The sequence below is a fragment of the Grammomys surdaster genome, unplaced genomic scaffold (genome assembly GCF_004785775.1).
Source record: "Grammomys surdaster isolate TR1022 unplaced genomic scaffold, NIH_TR_1.0 131, whole genome shotgun sequence".
Classification (NCBI taxonomy): Eukaryota; Metazoa; Chordata; class Mammalia; order Rodentia; family Muridae; genus Grammomys; species Grammomys surdaster.
In genome coordinates this window covers 1-18,511 of record NW_021604589.1, presented here as the reverse complement: position 1 = coordinate 18,511, position 18,511 = coordinate 1, and the positions used below count along the sequence as shown (strand labels likewise).

The 18,511-nt window shown below is 35.0% G+C and overlaps 1 protein-coding gene across 3 annotated transcripts in view; it reads right to left on the bottom strand.

The window, feature by feature from the left end:
* Scml2 (Scm polycomb group protein like 2) overlaps nucleotides 1-11,507 on the bottom strand; it is an 81,933-nt gene extending 70,426 nt beyond the window's left edge. For all 3 annotated transcript variants that reach the window (XM_028761895.1, XM_028761881.1, XM_028761889.1), the window contains exons 1-2: nucleotides 11,264-11,507; nucleotides 2,432-2,477 (exon numbers count right to left, since the gene is read on the bottom strand). In XM_028761895.1, coding sequence (XP_028617728.1) covers nucleotides 2,432-2,453 — 22 coding nt within the window. In that variant the 5' untranslated portion in view covers nucleotides 2,454-2,477; nucleotides 11,264-11,507. The remainder of the gene's footprint in view (nucleotides 1-2,431; nucleotides 2,478-11,263) is intronic.
* Nucleotides 11,508-18,511: the final 7,004 nt, after the last annotated feature.

The window sequence follows — 18,511 nt, the reverse complement described above, 5'->3', positions numbered from 1 at the left end:
CCAGATATGTATGTTAACAGCTGCCAATCTTGTACCGTGTCTTATTCACAAATCAAACATCACCACACATGTATATGTAAAACAAACATTAATACCCAGTTTCAAGCATCTACTGGGAATCTTAGAATATACCCAATATGCTCCCCAAAGGAAGGATTACCACATTCTTCAAAGGATAGCACAGATATCTATACAAATTGTTTACCAACCAATTCTCTAGAAAATACAAACAAAAAACCTGACAGTATCTGTGGATTTCTGTAATATAACTAATGACACCATGGCTGACTGTAGGATACCAAACCAAAGCCATGAAGCATGAAATAAGGGGAAGATGCGTACAACTAGCTTCTCAAAGTCACTGTTAGCCACACCTATGTACCATAAAATATTTTTGCTATGTGTACCTATGCATGTGCACTACACATGCCAGACATAAGATTATAGAACATTTTAAATAAAAAACTTAGCCAATGATCTAAAATTCCAGTTTGATTCTGTTTACACATGACATGGATTACTACCACGGTGTTGAAAACATGTGCTTCAGCATCTGATATTGAATGATCTCAAGAATTTGTTAAATAAATGTGTCAATACATCTAAATGAACTACTGGTGGGTCTTTAAGTTGCTTAAGATAATTTCCTAAAAGTAAAATGATGTGTTCAATTGTTTAAAATATTCTACGCAATCTAGAATACAACATACTTCAACAAACTACTCAGATTTTCCTCTATGCTAAACTAAACAATTCAAGTACTCAAAATCCTTGAACTCTTACAAATCTAAAATATATCATGTCACTCAGACGAAGTATTCTATATGTAAGAAAACTGTATATAAAACTTAAGCATAATGCTAAAAATTAACCTAAATCCTTAATATCATCAAATAATCAACAGTATCACTGTTTTTCAAGCTGCTTTCATTATCTGAAATGTGAATACTTAAATCTCAGGACTCAAAGTTCTCATATAGTAATTTACAACTGGTAAGTCTTTCAAATTTTCATTAAGAAATTCTTCGTGAAATATAAAAATTTTAGAGGAATATATAGACTTATTTGTTTAAATTTTCTGCAGAGCTCTCTTATTCTCTCCCTCTCCTGCCTCTAGCTTCTCTCTGTCTCCTTGCCCTTCCCCTCTTCCCTTCCCCCTCTCTCCACGTGGTCATGGCCGGCTTCTACTCTACCTCTCTGCTCTCTCTCTCCTCTTCCCTATCTCCTGAATAAACCCCCTCCCCTTTGAAAAAAAAAGTAAATTTTCTGCAGAAAACACACACACTTACATTAATAAAATAGTTCTATATTAAGAATTTCTAAGACAAAAAATTGTAATAGCATGGGTCTTATTCTAGGGAAACTAAGAATCTATTTATAAATATTACACCGAAGTAATACAGTCAATAAATAAATTAAGCAAAATTAAAAGGCAACATTTAGAATTCAACAGGCAATCAGAAGAAAAGTAGTAAGATATGTAAGACTTGAACAAAGAACAAGGAAGCAAATGTGTGAAGAGTGAATTATATGAAATGAAGCACAACAAAGTATAAACTAGTATGACATATTAATGAGTCAATAAGAAGCACACTTCTACCTACAGAAAGACAAGATAAAAGAATTATTCATTTATTCATATTATAGTTAAGAAAGGGGAGGGGGAGAGGGTAGATGTGGGATGGGGGTGTTGTGGAGGGGTAACCAGGAAGGGGGACATCATTTGAGGTGTAAACGAATGGAGTGATTAATTTAAAGAAAGAAAAAGAACTATATTTACTCCATTTGTATTTCTATTTTTCAATATTTTTAATTTTATTTTGTATTGGGGTGACCTGAAAAAATGCTTTTCACATGCTAGTCAAGTTACTCTTAATGCTGAATTTACATCCTGTTGCAGGAGATATTGATTCTTACCTTGGCTTTGTTAAAGACTATTGTATGAACTATTCAGTTACCTCCATGACTTACAGTCTCCTTATTTATAAAATTAAGGTTGAAAATTCTAAGCACATATCTCTAGTATAAATTAAAAAAAAACTTTGTATTTAGAGGTGAGAGAGAAGGCTCATCTGGTAAGAGCACTTACTGCTCTTATAAATAACCTAAATTTAGTTCCTGGTATCCCGGTTAGGTGGCTCACAACTGCCTGAATAAACTCTAGGAGATTTGATGCCTCCTTTGAGTTGCTGATAGAATATGTCTAAAGAGAAATCTAGGAAAGAATTTCTTCTTTCCAATATTTAATAAGAAATTATTCTAGGAGGAAAACACTAGAAACAAAGGGTGACACTATTCAATAGGGAAAAGAGTATATAATTAAGCAAGTCATTGCTTAATATTATTTTCTTTAAACATTTTAAAACCTTTATTTCAAAAGTTCAATATACGGCAACATACTAGTTACAAACAAATAGCTAAAAAACCTTACCTTCATTTGCTGTTTGCCCCATTGTATTTGCTTCTGCTATATTTTCCTACAAAGAAAAACACATAATACCTTAGTTTAAGTACTATACATTTCTAAGAGGTTATAATAATAAAAATGAGTTTCAGAGTCAGATCACTTTAATAGCTTCCCCCTGAATAAAAATAAGGTAGCTGTGAACTAGAAAAAAAAATGTTAAGAGTAGTGATTGGTAATGGAACTTGGGTAAGTATAGGGCTTCCCTTTAGGGGGAAATCAAAACTGAAAGACTAAATCAGAGTAGATGGTAGGTAGGCAGCCACTAATATTCAAATTGAGGCCTATACTAGAGCCCTCATAATAGTACTGAGAAGTAGAAAAATCATGAATGCAGTGAAAAAAATTCCATGAATCAAGTCTTCTAACAAAAATTAATTGTTAGGAGCCAAGTAATTACTGTAGTATAGACCTATAATCCCAATACTCAGGAACCTGTAGCAGGAGAATCTTGAATTTTAAGTGATCATGGATTACATAGTGAGATTCTATCTCAAAAATTCAAGGAAATTAATTTTAGGGAAAAATTGTTTGTTAGGAAGCTGGCATCACTATTGATTAGACTTTTCTCCTTCATATCATTAACATGCTCCATAGTCTAAAACAAAGACATAAGACCATTCTATAAAGTTTCAATCCAGGCCAAAATTTACATATGAATAAACATTATAAAAAGATCACATGTATAGAAAACCTCAAAAGAATATGTCAACTCTGTATTCCTGTAGTTAAGAATTCTATTATCACTAACTCGAGACTTATTTGCACTTAAATCCTCACCTCCTCTAACTTTGCTTCTTCTGATAGATTTTCCTCATCAATACCAATACTTCTTTCAATACTTAGCTTTACATTTGTTGTCCTTTCGCTCATGTATTCAATCAGTGGCCAACATTTACTTAGGTGACTACATAGCTAATTTTCCTTCCCCTTGACACTCACTGTTTACAGTTTGATTTAGTTCTGTCCAATGTACCAAAACAGCCAACATGTTTTGCCACTGGTATACTTTTCTACCATAGTAATACATAACATATCAGATTCAGTCTGGGCTGTTTTCCTCCTAAATCATCCTCTTGTTGCAAGTGGCTATGCAATTAAGAAAAAATCCAGAGCTTTCTGTAGGGTAGCACTAAGATCCTCCATAATTTCAAAATTACCAGATATATATTTACTCACACACATCCTATACCCTAACCCCAGAAGACTCTTGTTTCAATGACTCCTCATATTGGTTTTCACTACATGGAATAGTCTTTCCTCCTCTTCTGCTTCTTGGGATATTACCAGTTCATTGATACCATTAATAAATACAACCTCTTTTCCAAAAGCTTAAGTTTATTCAATACAAGTATATGGCTCCAGTTTTGGTTAGTGATTTGCTTAACAAATATTGACATAATTCCTAGGATATGCTTGGTACTACGTTTATGGAAGATACACACTCTAGAGTTAGCAGTAGAGAACATGTCTATAATCTCAGCACTTAGGAGGCTCAAACAAGGAATTTGAAGCCAGATTTGATACCTGGCAAGACCTTATGACTAAAGAAGAAAAGGATAGATGGGGTCAGAGAGATACACAATCTACTACATAAAGTCTGAGAATCTGGGGCTAGAGAGATAGAGCTCAGTGGTTAATAACTCTTACAGTGGACTAGTGTTCAGTTCCTATCAAACGTTTTAGGGAGTTCATACTGTCTGTAACTACACCTCCAGGATCTTGATGACATCTTTTGAAATACAAAGTAAAAGCACAAAACATCTTAATGGACACAGAGGCAGACAAGAGAACAAAAACAAAACATGATAATCAGCAAATACACACACAAAAACATAAAGTATGTTTATAAATGCTGACAATCCTACAGAAGGAAATAACATTATTAAACAAAGCAAAATTATAGGCATTGGGGGATTAAATATTCTATTGTATGAAAGAAAAATTAGAATATAGAAGGCTTTTTCAACTTATTATATAAAAATATAATTTATTTCTTTGGGGGGCTTAGAACACTCCTACAAACAAGATAAATGTTCATAAAATCACCAGACTTTATGGAAGAAGTGGAGTGGGCTCCAACTCCAGAGTAACACAGTAGAAGCAGGGCAAGGATTCCTTATAAGCCCAGAGAAAGAGAAGTTGTTATAAGAAGCAAAGTGGGTTTGTGGGCAACCTAACAGAATTTTTCAAAGGGGAAAGAGGCCAAAACTATACACACAAAAATATTATACTGAGGCTTGAATGTGTGGAACTCAACTGCAGATATACAGAACCTGTCTATAAAGAGGATACTAAAACAAAAAAAGGTCAAGTGATCTAATCCTAAGTTTCATGTTTTGTTATGACGACAGTAAAATAATAATGTTATATTTATGTGTGAATGCATACTGTATTGGGGGGTTGTTGTGGGTTATTCACATAGCTGATACTTCCGAAGAGCAGAGAAAGAACAAAATGGAATTTCAGATTAAGACAAAGAAGCTCTTGCCTTTGCCACTAGCTTTATGAAATCCACTGTTGCTCAGGTTCCCTCTTAATCCTCAGTACCCTTTATATTCATTCTCTCAGAGCTCATGGCTTTAAGAGCTACCCATACACATATTCTCATCTCTCTTTGACCTCACCTCCAGAAGCCAGACTAATCATAACTGACTATTTGATACCAGCTAGAACTACAAAGTGCATGAGTCCAGGAGATAATAAAAATGCAAGGCTCAGAGGTTTCCCCATGTTAAATTATGGCTAACATTCTTTACACCATCCCATTAGCCATGAAAATGAGATACAGCTATGTAGGTATAGCACCCAATTCTAGAGTCTTGAACAAGTGAGAACTTAAAAGACAGAAACAGCCGGGTGGTGGTGGCGCACGCCTTTAATCCCAGCACTTGGGAGGCAGAGGCAGGCGGATTTCTGAGTTCAAGGCCAGCCTGGTCTACAGAGTGAGTTCCAGGACAGCCAGGGCTACACAGAGAAACCCTGTCTCGAAAAAACCAAAAAAAAAGAAAAAAAAAAAAAGACAGAAACAAAGTGAGGAGGGTTATATAGATTTCTAATGGTCAGACATTTTCACTGCCAAAGGAGGAGCCATTCTCTAGTAACTATCAGAAAACTTCTCTAGCAATTATCGAATAAAGTGGTCTACCAAAACCCAAACCAATGTCACTTTGTGCTGAATCTCTGAGGTAATTATTCACAAACACTTTTTTTTTGATGAGTTAACATTAGAGAAACTTTTAGACCCACATTGAGAAAAAAAGTCTTGGTGTATTCCTTGAAATTTTTCATTTCTTTAGGAAAAAAATCCTCATCTGACGTATTCTCAAAACTATTATACAGAATATGAAATACGAAAGGTTAAATATGAAAAGGTGGAAATCATCTATAATTCTACTGTCAAGTAATACAAACTGTTACCATCTGTTTATCTTTCCAATTAAAAAACATACACACAAATCCACAGACAACATTTGTTTAAAAGTATGTATTTCATATGCACCTTCAAAGTTCCACACTCCAATGAAATTCTATCCATGCATATAATAAAATCATAAGCCAACATTGTCACCTAAAACAAAAATCTCCACTGTCTTTACAGTATGAGAAGGAAAAATATCTAAGTTAAAAGCACAAAACATACACTTAAATTTTTTCATTTGACTTGAAATTAAATTTTCATTAGATTCAAATAGCAACATACTTCTGACAAATTAAAAAAAACTCTCATAACCAAGTTTTTACAGTACTGATAGCTGTCCTAGAAAAAATAAAGCAAGCAAAGGCATGTTACTTGCTGAATATGACATGATTCATCATGTCATGAATTTACAACTATTGATTTTATTCACTCAGGTTATTAAATAGTAAGTCTCATTTTGAAATATAAATGAAATTAATCGAAAATAACTAAGGTACATTTGTCACAACTATATTTAAGAATAGGCAAACATGGTAACACACTTCTCTGATCCCAACACATGAGAAGCTAAGTCAAGACAATGGCAAACAGGAAAACTGACTATGTCTCAAAAGAAAAATACTATGAGTAAAGTGAAATAAAAGTTCTATTGGTGACTCAGAAATATTTAGAATATGATGTTAAGGATTTGTATCAAATTGCATCTTCCAAAACATAAAAAATAAAAAAATTTAAGAGAGATAATAATCTTTTAGTAAGATCTACCACAACAAATTAGAAATTACTCTCTTTCTGTGTCAAAACAAATCCAACAGCACTTAAAGGTGGAGATAGGAGGACCCTGAACTCCTGCTCAATGCCAGCCCGAGCTACGTGAGACCTTGGATCAAAAGATAAAATATATAAAAGAAAAAAGACACAAGAGAAAAAGAAAAGGGTCAAAGAATAATATTTTTTAAGTTATATAAAAATGTAGCCTATAAATTAAAAAATTACTTGCCATTTTAAAATTATTTATTGGGAAGTTCTAAACATAGATGGTAGAATTTCGTATCAGAAAATATATAAAAGACAAGTAAAGGGTTGCCAAAATGCCAATTTATAATTGCAAATTCCTAAGGTTTTAAAACACAACCACAAGCTAATTGCTCAAAGACCTGCTGTCCACTAACTAACATTTGTGAAGGGCTAGAGTTAATGGCAGGGCATGTCAATTTACTACAGGCAGCTCATGATGCTATATTTTGACAAAAGAAGTAGATCAAGTTACAGCCTGTTTCTATTATCAGTGCAGCCTAGATTTACGGTTTCTAACACCAGTCCTACAAGAAATAATGGAAATGACAACAGTGCCTACTAAACAACAGACTGTAGAAAAGCATGCAAAAGCATGCAATAAACTACCATCTAAAGTGTCTAGAAAACTAACCATTCCTGATAATACTTCAAACATGTAGCAGGTATCTGTAAACTACACATTTAAACTATAACTTTTGAAAAAACATGATTATAAAATCTGATTTTTAATGAAAAAAATCTGATCATAAAGTAATTTAAAACTAAGTAATACAAATGCACTTATCACGATTGGCTATTTTATCTCAATAATGACCACAAAGACTGTTTTATCTGGGCAGATTTATGAAACTCTAACAAGTTAGTTAAAAACTGGACATTACTTCTAAGTAACTTAAAAGTATAATGTAAAGGATTCCAAATAATAAACCTTAATTTTTTTCAAAGAAAAATAAACATAAGACCTTCACAGCAAGAAGTATACTTCTGAGCTCAAACATAAGAGAACTTAAATATATTTGTATTACTATTTGAATTTAAATATACATAAATCAAAATAAAAGCTAGCCAAACTGATTTAAAGTAGCAAAAGTAACCAAATATTAAAATAAGGGACTTTGACAATATTCATAGTTAAATAACTTCTCAAAGCTACAAGGTACCTATCAGAGTTGTTTATATCTGGAATTCTGTACTAGTTAATCCTTTTGGGAAACAAAAGTTGAGGAAACTGGTATGTATTCTGAAGGCAAGAACCAATACACACAAGCCTTTTCCTTAGAAAAAATGTATTCTCAAGTATATCATAGAATTGCAGAGTATCTCTATCTCTTTGTAAGTTTACAAAGGCACATTACTACAAAAGGTGAGCACTCTCCTTCTGGTCTTAGAACAATTTGGTCCTATAAACTTAGAAAGGGGCAGAACTACAGCCATAAACACAAGTCACAAGGAGAGGAGTTGAGGGATCTTTATCTTCAAAAGTTTCCCAACTCTTTACTTACACAAAAATCAAACAAGTTTACACTATTACTCTTTAAAATAAAGAATTCATCTAGTTATCCTCATTTCTTGTTTAAAACTTCCTAACACATGCCTCAAAACAAAACTAGGAGAAGGCTTTAAGGATGTTATATTTAATAGAAACCACAACATAAACACCGTTACTATTATTTCTAGTACTACCAAGGTTTACTCATACCAGATAACGAAGGCAAAATAACCAAAAATGCCTTACTCATGGAAACCAAACATACTTCATTTTAAATCTTGTATGGTTTCTCAAATTTGTTCAAGTTACCCTGATTTTTTAAAAAAAACTATTCGTTTTAGTTTTTTTGCAAATGAGCCAGAAGTAAAGACGTTTCTATGCCTCAAGTAACCAAAACCCAAGCTACTAAGTGTAGCTACTTAAGCTATTTTATGTCTGTGTTTATAGAATTAAATGAATAAATTGTACCACTTTGGGCTTAAGATAAATGAAACTTGCATTCTATTTCCCTTAGGATAAAACGTTAAGAAGATCAAGACTTTCCAAAACAGGCAAACTTTTACAATCACTGTCATCTATTCTCTTATTTCTAGGTTTTCTGTTTCTATAATCACTTCAAATCTGGAGATCTCATGTACTAACTCTATGATATTAATGATGATTTTAAGTTTCTTAGGTGACTAGTAATTCAAACAGAGGATCCTCTTGCATCCACCCCAGAATTCCCCTTAACCCAAAGAAAGGGGCAATAAAAATCTCAAGTAAAATACTCCACCCCAAAAATTCAAACTAAAAATTTGTATCTGAAGCTAACTATAATGGAACATTTTCATTAAAAAGACCTAGTATTTACTCAGCCTTTTTCAAGGCACTTTACTATCATCAATTATTTCTTAGTGAGACAGCCCAGGATTACCCAAACCATTTCACTGATACGGAAACAGACACCAACAGAAGAGAACAGGGGCAGGAAAGGGGGTGATAGGAAGCATCTGGGAGGAACAGGCAGGCAGCTAAAAAGGAACAAACTCAAAAGAAAATTAGAGTCACTTCTAGCCTGTAGCTGACCATCACAAGCCTTATTATTTTGGCTTTAGAGAGATTTAAGATAGATTTTGAAATAGGAAAAGTACTTTGTAAGTCTAGTTATAAGCTAAGCTACTTGGAAATAAATATGCAATTGCTGAGCATTTAAAAATACTCAATTTCCAATGTTTGTACTGATTTCAACTAACACTAGCAAAATATGTCTTCCACAGACCTAATCGGAAAATAATCTCATAAAATATATACCTTCATATAATCATAACAAAATGCACAAAAATCACAGAAGTCAGAAATAATTTTTGGTTAAAGTGGAATGTAAAGAACAGTAGCAAAAGTACTTGAGTTTGTCCATTAGTCAAAGAAATACTTGTTCTCTATTAATTAAGATGTTCTTAGCAACCTTGAAATATAAAAGGATAAGATGCTGGTGGGCTGGTTGCCTTAAACACCAGAAACTAAAATGTATTATGGGCTTTGAATAAATATATCCTGAACTGGGTGAATTCCATAAAATAAATGAGCACTGGTGCTTAATGAAGACCTTAACTGAGCCATAAATCTGAAGGGCTGACAAAATATCTGACCAAATCATGACAAATAAGAAAAGATGCTTAAGGAGCAACTCTGTGTTTCAGTTTTAAAACATCCTCTTATAGATAGTGCAATGCCAGTTACATTATCCACATCCCTTCCGCAAATTACAATTCTAAAGCAAAGCAGGTTCCCTGGGGGTGAACAGGCTCATAAGGAACTTACATGGTTGGAGGACATACATGGTATTCAAATTTTTCTAAGTTACTTAAATGGTTTGACTAAGTTCTTTTATAAATTTCAAACTATTTTAAAGATGATGGATAAACTGTCTTCTCAAAATCTTAGATTTGCTTTCAAAAGCTATTTTAACATTCCTACCATTAAATACAGAAAACCACAAACAGATTAAAATAATACCCATCACTACAAATAGGTTATTTTATGAGAAAGGAGAGCAAAAAAGATAAAATTGTTATTTCATTTGGAATGAAGAACATTTCCAAACAATTAGAAAGAATCAAGGTTATGCTAATGAATTACTACTATAAGACAACTGCTTATACAAGTATATCTTACAATAGTCTTCTCTCATTATTGAAAATAATAATGCTGCCCCTGGAAGAATTAAAATTCCAACAACTGATGCTCCCTAAGAAAACAAGCATCTCCAATACTTTCGAAAATCATGCATCATATTTCCCCTGCCTCGGTTTCCCCTTAGTAACCAATCTATTTATTTTTAAAAGGCATCCTAAAGTCACACTGGCAAGTCATAAAGCTTAATATTCTCATTCTTCAAAAACAGAATCGGATTTCAAATTGTAACCATACTTTGTGATGAATGACAAGTGTTTAAACAACTTTCTTTAAAACATCAATACTCTCAGATGGAAACCTGTAAGTAAATGTGAGCTGCCCACATACATACAAGGCCGGACAGGAGGTGAAGGGAGAGATGGGTGATTACTAGTCAGCTTTTGGATGTGTGTGTGTGTGTGTGTATGCACTCCCTCCCCCTCCCCCCCAAAAAAAACCCAGTCGATCAAAATCTAATATCTCTTTTTCTGACTCTTGGAGTACAAATACTATTCAGGTTAAAAAAAAATCAATAAAGGAGAAGAACCTCTACAGAGCTGTTTCTAAGCAGAAACAGCAGTGGTCACTACATTCAAGTTTTGCTTGACTGCTGACCATTATTAGCTCCTTGAATACATCTCCTTGCCTAAAGGCTCTCAGAGGGGAAGTTGGTCCTAGCCTTCCTGTCCAGCTTTATGCAGGAGTAATCCACTCTGGAGGGATAACCCCGTGAGGATCCCCAAGACACACACCTGGCACCAAACCCACAAGGGGCTCCAGGCCATAGGCACATCTTTTGAGGTTGATGTTCCCTCCCAAAATCCAAGTTACCTCCCAAGTTCTTGTCTCAGCCCAAACCTTTCAAAGTCATCCCTGACCCTTAGCCCTACCAACAATCCGCAAAGCCCCCAGGCTGCAGCCTGGCCCCACCTACCCTGGGGAGAATTGCAGAGGGCGCTGTCGGTTCTCCTGGAGAGGGGGCCCGCTGAGGGAGCTGAGCCAGGGGCCCGAATGCCTCCAGCAAGATGGGCCAGTAAAGGGGGGTCCAGATAATTGTGAAGGTCAGCAGCGAGGAGTAGCAGCAGAGTTGGCCCACAGAGAACACTAAATTAGACACAGCACCCGTGGCATCTGGGGTAAAGCGTCCAGGGGTGTGAGACAGGGGTGTTGGGACAAACTGAGGCGGGACGCTGGCGCGGCAGTAAGGGGGCGTTCCCAGCGCAGGACGTGCCCCTAAGGCTCCCCGCCGCCCGCCCTGCAGACAGTCATCAGGATTCCGTCTCCACTTCTCAAGGGGGACCGGGACCACCACACACCTCGGGTCTCCTCCGCCCGAGCAAAAACACTTCTGTCATGCTAGCTCCAGGAGCAGACACCAGACTTCACATTGCAGCCGCCATTTTTGAGAAGCCGCGCGCTGAGCCGCGCATGCCCCACAACCGACACAGACACTCCGCCCTCCCACAGCAGGCTGTGTGCCCCGTGGTCGCTGCAAACACGCCCTAAGACTGCTGCCGCGGGTGGAGCTTGAGCCAGCAACCTGCATGAACGAGTTTGAGCAGTAGCCATTACGGATAAGTGGTGATGCTGAAAAGCCTTTGGCAGTTTTCCCCTATCAGTCAGGATCAAAAATCCTAGTAGCAGCCCAATCACCCAAGACTCCTGGGGTCTAGGATCAAGTTCTATCCTGGGTACTTACTGCCATTAGACTTTTAGATTCCCTGGCTAACTCCTACTTTGGCCACTGACCCAAAAAAATAAATGCTTCCACAAGAAACAAAATCCAAGGAGCAAGGAAAACTCAGCTTCTACTACAGAATTTGAGCTTCTGAGGTTCCAGCTCAGCTTTCTTCTTCTTCACCATAGGCTTTAGGCACTAATGCCCTCCCAGTCCCACTTTCTGGATTTTGTTGTTCTTAATTTATGTTTAATCCTAAAGACACTAGACTAAGCTAGTGGCAAATACTATGTGCTTACATTTGAGGGATCCCGGAAGGGTTATATATAGTGTAATCAGGGGTTTCCCCCGCACATGCTTCCTCACCTGAGAGAAACCTATAGCATGAGTGGAGATCACTCTGAAGAGAGGAAGAAAAAAATGTCTTAAAATAACCCATCAACCTGCACAAAATACATCAAATAAAAAGCCACAGAAAACATTCACCACTAGTTCAGAATTCTGTTCCAAAAATACACAATATGCCATGTTGCCAAAAGTAAAAGTCTTGTCTTCTCTCTACACCTCTATCCAAAACTAAGTGTAGGTTTTGCATCTGTTACCTAAATGTATAAAGGACTTTCAAAATTATAATTCTGAAGTTAGAGCCTAAAACTAAAAGCATATATCCGAAGCAACAAAGAGTATATCCATTTTATACAAAATAAAATAATTTCCATATGCAACATTTACAGTAAGAAATAAATGGCACCCCCTTCAAGAATGTTAGCGCTGTATATATTAGGCATTGCTAGAAGATAGTTTTAGGAGAAGAATGGAAAGCTTTTTTGATCTCCCTAAGAAACCAATAGTGCCTAAGACAGTAAAATAGAATACAGTCTGGTATATTCACTCTTTTGAAACTGGCCTGACATCTAGAGATCTCCAAAATGATGTGGTAATAAGTTCTTTCTCTCTTTCTAGTAACTAGGAAACCCTCTCCCTGAAGATAATACAAAATACTCTTGGTGTAAGTTAGCTGCTGACTTGGGCCATAGAGTGCCTAACTCCAAGAATCTCTAGATATGTAAAATCAGATATTCTTGACTTCTATTATGTACCTAGTTCAAGAAAGATCTAAACATGATAAACTTACTACTGGTAATTTGCTTCACAATTTGAAAATCACTTGATAATTACAAACACTATATATGAACAGATAAGCAGATAAATTTAAATACTCTTTGTTCTCTTGAGCGAGGCCAACAAGCTGCTTATTAGATCTTTTCATAGTACCCCTTTACTATACTTTTAATTTTTAACAAAAATTGTATTTTTACATCATGATCAACAAATAACAGGATTTTACATTTTCATATTTGCAGCCTTGAATACCACATTATTCTGTCTTTTCTCCTATTGTGGGGACTTTCAACTCATATGATTGAGAAAAGACGGAAATTTGTGGCTTTGAGGGATGGATGCTCAATATGAAGCCTTTTTAAATTATGAAGTATGAGCTAATAAACTGAATAAAAAATATACCAAGCCTAAATCTGCAAACTTCCAATGTATAACATATAAAAAGTTTAATTTCAGGAACAGTCATAATCTATTTGCTAGAGTCATTTCCAAAATAATGGGCAAGTACTTTAGTTTCATAAAATATTTTGGTACTATAGGATGAGCCAGTTTTCAGGCAGTCTCTAAGGAAATGACTGTGTATTTTTGGTGTGAACAGTCTTAAGTGGTTTAAATCCTTGGTAAACAGTATCCAACTGTCTCAAGTATACTTTACTATTTCTGAGCTGAACATCTGAAATTATTTTAGCATTGTTTTTTTCAATAATAAATATTAAAGTAAATGGATTATCTTTTTCTCTTTAAACATTGGTGGCTTTGAAAAATGTTTAAGTGAGAAACAAATTGTATAATACAATCTGCAAAAGTTGAGATAAAATTTCTTAGAAGGTTTGAATAAATGTTTGAGCCACTGGAGATGCCTGTGCATAGGCCTGATGACCTAGAGCTCAATCTTTCAATGCAGCAAGTAAGAATGGATTCCTAAGAGTTGTCCCCTCTGACTTTCAGAAGAGCACAGTAGCATACTCACCCTTATAAGATATAAAAATTTCTTTCCTATAATCCATACTATAAAGACAATATACTATTGAGACTTCCAGGGAGAACACAGAATCTTTACAACACGAGGATGCTGATTTTGAAACTGAAGAACTGAAAAACTACCATCACTTATGAACCTGAAATGATTCTACAGTACTTTTTCCCCCCAACACTGTATCCTGAAACAAACTCTAAATGTGGCTTCTATTATAAAAGCACTAGCAACATGTAGATATTTAACATGAAATTTAATTGGGTTGAAGGTTAGTTCAGTAGTAGAACATTTGTCTACCATGTGGGAGACTAGGTTCAATCCCTGGTACCAAACACAAAATAATTAATTAAAATTTCAGCAAGGAGATCCAGAAACACTCTATTGCTCGCACCTGGTCTCTGTGCCTTATTCTCATTAAGCCTATGATGCCAAAGGCCACTGCAAGGGATAAAGAAAAATCAGGGTTAGGCCTGGGCTGAGCCTAAGGTTTAGTACTCTTTTGTCTTAGGAATTGCATTACCTGAAGAAATGATTGGTGGATAATGCCAAGTAAGAGTACAGTGTATGCATTTAACTTCTCATCTTCTTTGACAAAGATTTATAGCAGATATTTTTCAAGCATGGAAAAATTGGAAAGGTTACTTAACCAAGAGAGACAGAAACTAAGGAAAGGCAAATGGGCTGTATTTACTTGGTTTTGGATAAAGTCACCACAAAACTGTATCAGAGCAACAAACAGAAAAGTAAATAATTTAGTGATGCCTGGCTTAAAATATTAAAATGTGTTTTCAGAATGTGAACATCCAAGAAAAAGAGAAAAACAGGAGAAAAAACTTCTTCAATTTGAAGAAATATAGTAAGTAGGAAAAAAACTGAAGCTAAAGTAAAAAAAAAATTCTCTTCTTTTGAAAGTCTATGAAATCAGAGCACTTCAGTAAGTCAAGACTGATGAACAAAATAAATGAAAACTCAGTAGTGGTAGGACTACTGAACTTCAACATAAGGTGATTCAAGATACCCCCAAATTAATAGAACTACATATTTCAGTGATGAGAACTTACTGATTAAAACTGTTTATTATATAAATAGCACTAAAAATTTTCAAAAATTAAGAGTATAAATTTGGACTGAAGATCATGTTTACTACTCAAGCATAAGAACACTTAATGCAAAATAGTTTTGCAGTATAAAGCAGTTTATAAGAAACTTTAAAAGTATTTTAAAATACTTTACTTTAACATAGTATAAGCTAAGTATCTCTAACTTGAAATCAACCATCTAAAATGTTCCAGTATCTAAAAACAGCACGGACATATTGCTTCAATAAATATTATATTATAAAAAACCTTTTCATGCACATTATTAAAAATATTGTATAAAATATTGTACTATGTAATATATACCAATGAATAGACTAAGACCTGATCCCCCAAATATCTACATAGGTTTATCATAAAACTTCTAAATACAAACAACCTCTACTCTTAAGTACTATGGATAAAAAATATTCAAACTGTAGAATCCCAGGTTTTGTTAATAGTAATTACTCATAAAAATGACTAATTCAGTAAAATAAGAAAACTTAATAAAATCAAAGTATTATTATTGTCCCATAAAAGATAAGTATTAAAATAATTTGATAACATCAGTACAATAAAATTGACTCATTATCCTATCTATTTCCATGAAAACATGTGAAATAAATATAATCATTAAAACCAAAACTAAAGTATATATATATATGAAATTGTCAACAAATCAGAGAATCGAATCAACACCTACTTACATGAATTTGCAACTTAGCAAAGTGGAATAATCAGAAACAATGAAGAGATGACAATACTAAATTTCAAGAGAATCTTTTACATGTTCTTCTTTAGAAAAGCCTGTACTCCCTTTAGAACAAATTTTAAGCTAATGTTTTACATGGAAAGTGGAAAATCATTCCAGAATGAAGCACAGAGAAAATGTTACCTGTCCTTTAAATGGTCAGCTTATGCACAAAGCAGCAGGAGACAAAATAACAAACTTCTCCAATAATCAAAACGTTCACAAAAGAAAATTTTTACTACAAGTGAAGCAATCAATTTTTTAAGATACATAGTGGTTAGACATAGAAGCTCCCAACTTCTAGAGGCACTACTCAACCTAAATTCTGCTAGCTGAAATATTCCTTAATCTCTTAACAGATTTTCTACAGCTCCACAAAATGTAAATTTACACATGGTATTCTCTACTTATTATGAAGTCCTAGTATTTATTTGGGGAATTGATGAGGATGAGATCTTTCAGTATAATAAGAAGGATGTCCACTTTTGTTATCATCTGAGGAGCTCTCCACAAATGGGATGTGCATGGACCACCTGATGAATCCTCTATGCTCTACAATTCCAGTCTTCTAATAACTAGCACAACTGATTCACACATCCATCCATCTAATCAGAGAAACTGGAAAAGCCACAAAATTCCTATGAATTTTGAATTCATATGAATTTCTATGAATACCAAGGTTACAGTTTGTCCACAAACCAGGATACCCTGACTAATACAACTTCTATTGGAAGTTTCTACCTGCAGCAGCAGGTCTAGTACTTTGGGTGAAATAATTCCAAGTTCAATGGACACTCTCCCTTACTCTAATTTATCTTGCAACATCCCAAATCATTCTTACTAAACATAAATGGGGACTATTTCTGCATTATCTCAATCAAACCTCAGACACACTGGCAAATGTCACCATTACGTGGAAAACTAAATAAGCATTTTCCCCCAAAGGCAAGCATAGACAAGTTTCCTATAGGAAAGGGATCAAAACAGAATACTGCTGAAGGGTCAGAGAGAGTCTTTGTTCCCATGCTAAGGAACTATTTAAAAACATATAGTGAATATATTGTGATAACACACCTAAGACCATTTAACTATAATAAATATAAAATGCTAAAACATAAATAAGGAAAGTCAAAACAACTGAACAAAACATGATGGGTAGTGGTCCGCAAAGCTTTCAAGCCAAGAGGGTGTATAACAGCATGAGAAACACACTTATAAGGAGAGTATATATATTTCAGGGCCATGAGGCCCACCCATGCAATCCCTGCACTAGAATGGGAGGAAGCAGTTGGATCAAGAGTGCAGGAAAGCTCAGCACAGATGCTAATCTTAAAGTTAATACTTCCTGAGAAAAATAAAACATCCAGAGTGGGCATCGTGGTACACTTTGAAATCACAGCATTCCAGAGGCTATGTCATGGGTATACGGGCTTTCATTCCAGCCAAAAACACAGTAAGACAATACCACAACCTGTTTTAGCTACAGAGAAATTTGAAGTCTAGATCCAGAAATTTAGAAGGACCTGATTCAAAATAACAAGATAAAAATAGGACATCTACTCTGACAAGCAAGCAGAGATATCTATGGTCATCAGAAAAAAAAACTTGAAACATTAAAAAACAATCAAGGGGACAATACCATAAGTGGCTTGGTGACAAATGTGACAAATAATTTCAATCCTAAAACCAACAGAGTGGATTAGAATAACTCAAGAAACCATTCAGAAATCTCTATGCCTGGGGCACAAAGGCTTGTAGCCCCAGGGATACACCTATATAGAGGAGACATGAAACAAACTCTTTACATCTCTTTCTATCTACCTACCTCTGTCTCTCTCAATGGATCTCTCTCTGTCTTTCTCCCTGTCTCTTTCTTTCCCCCTTCCCCTCCTCCCCTCTTTCACACACATGCAGAGTGCAAATCTCTGTGTGTTTCTCTTACACACACAAACAGGGATGCATATGTGCACGCACACAGGCCAAGAACAGACGCACACATCCACAGATCCTCTATCCAAAAGTAAACACAACATAGGAAATTATTGAAGATGTGCTCTAATAACATATTCAAATGCTATGCAATATCTATAATTCAAACTTCAAAAGAAAAAAAAACCTATGACAATTAAGTGCTGAACATGAGAAAATAGATCCAAAACCCTTTAAAAATAACTGTCATTGGAAACTGACAGCCTGGAAACTGATCCAGCTAGGTCATCAATTAAAACCAGGATATATACTCCCCACTATAAAACTGATACTCCAAAAATGAACCCTTAAAAACATTGAAACTTAAGAATAGGGACAAATATAGAGAAATTCATTCGTTAGAAGGGAAAAAAGTTAGGAAGAAATAAAGATAAGGAAGAGTATTACAAAGCCTAGAAAAGACACAGGAGAACCTAAAGGTGCAGGGAAAGAGGAAATGAGGTTAGAAAGGCAAAACCACATAAGGGTAGCAAGGGAGAAGCAGGAGAGAGTAAGTGGGCGAGAGAGGACAAAAGGAGAGTAAATGATAAGATAAACAGTAGGGCACTGAAAAAGCAAATAAACATTACCAGGATCTTAAGGAAAAA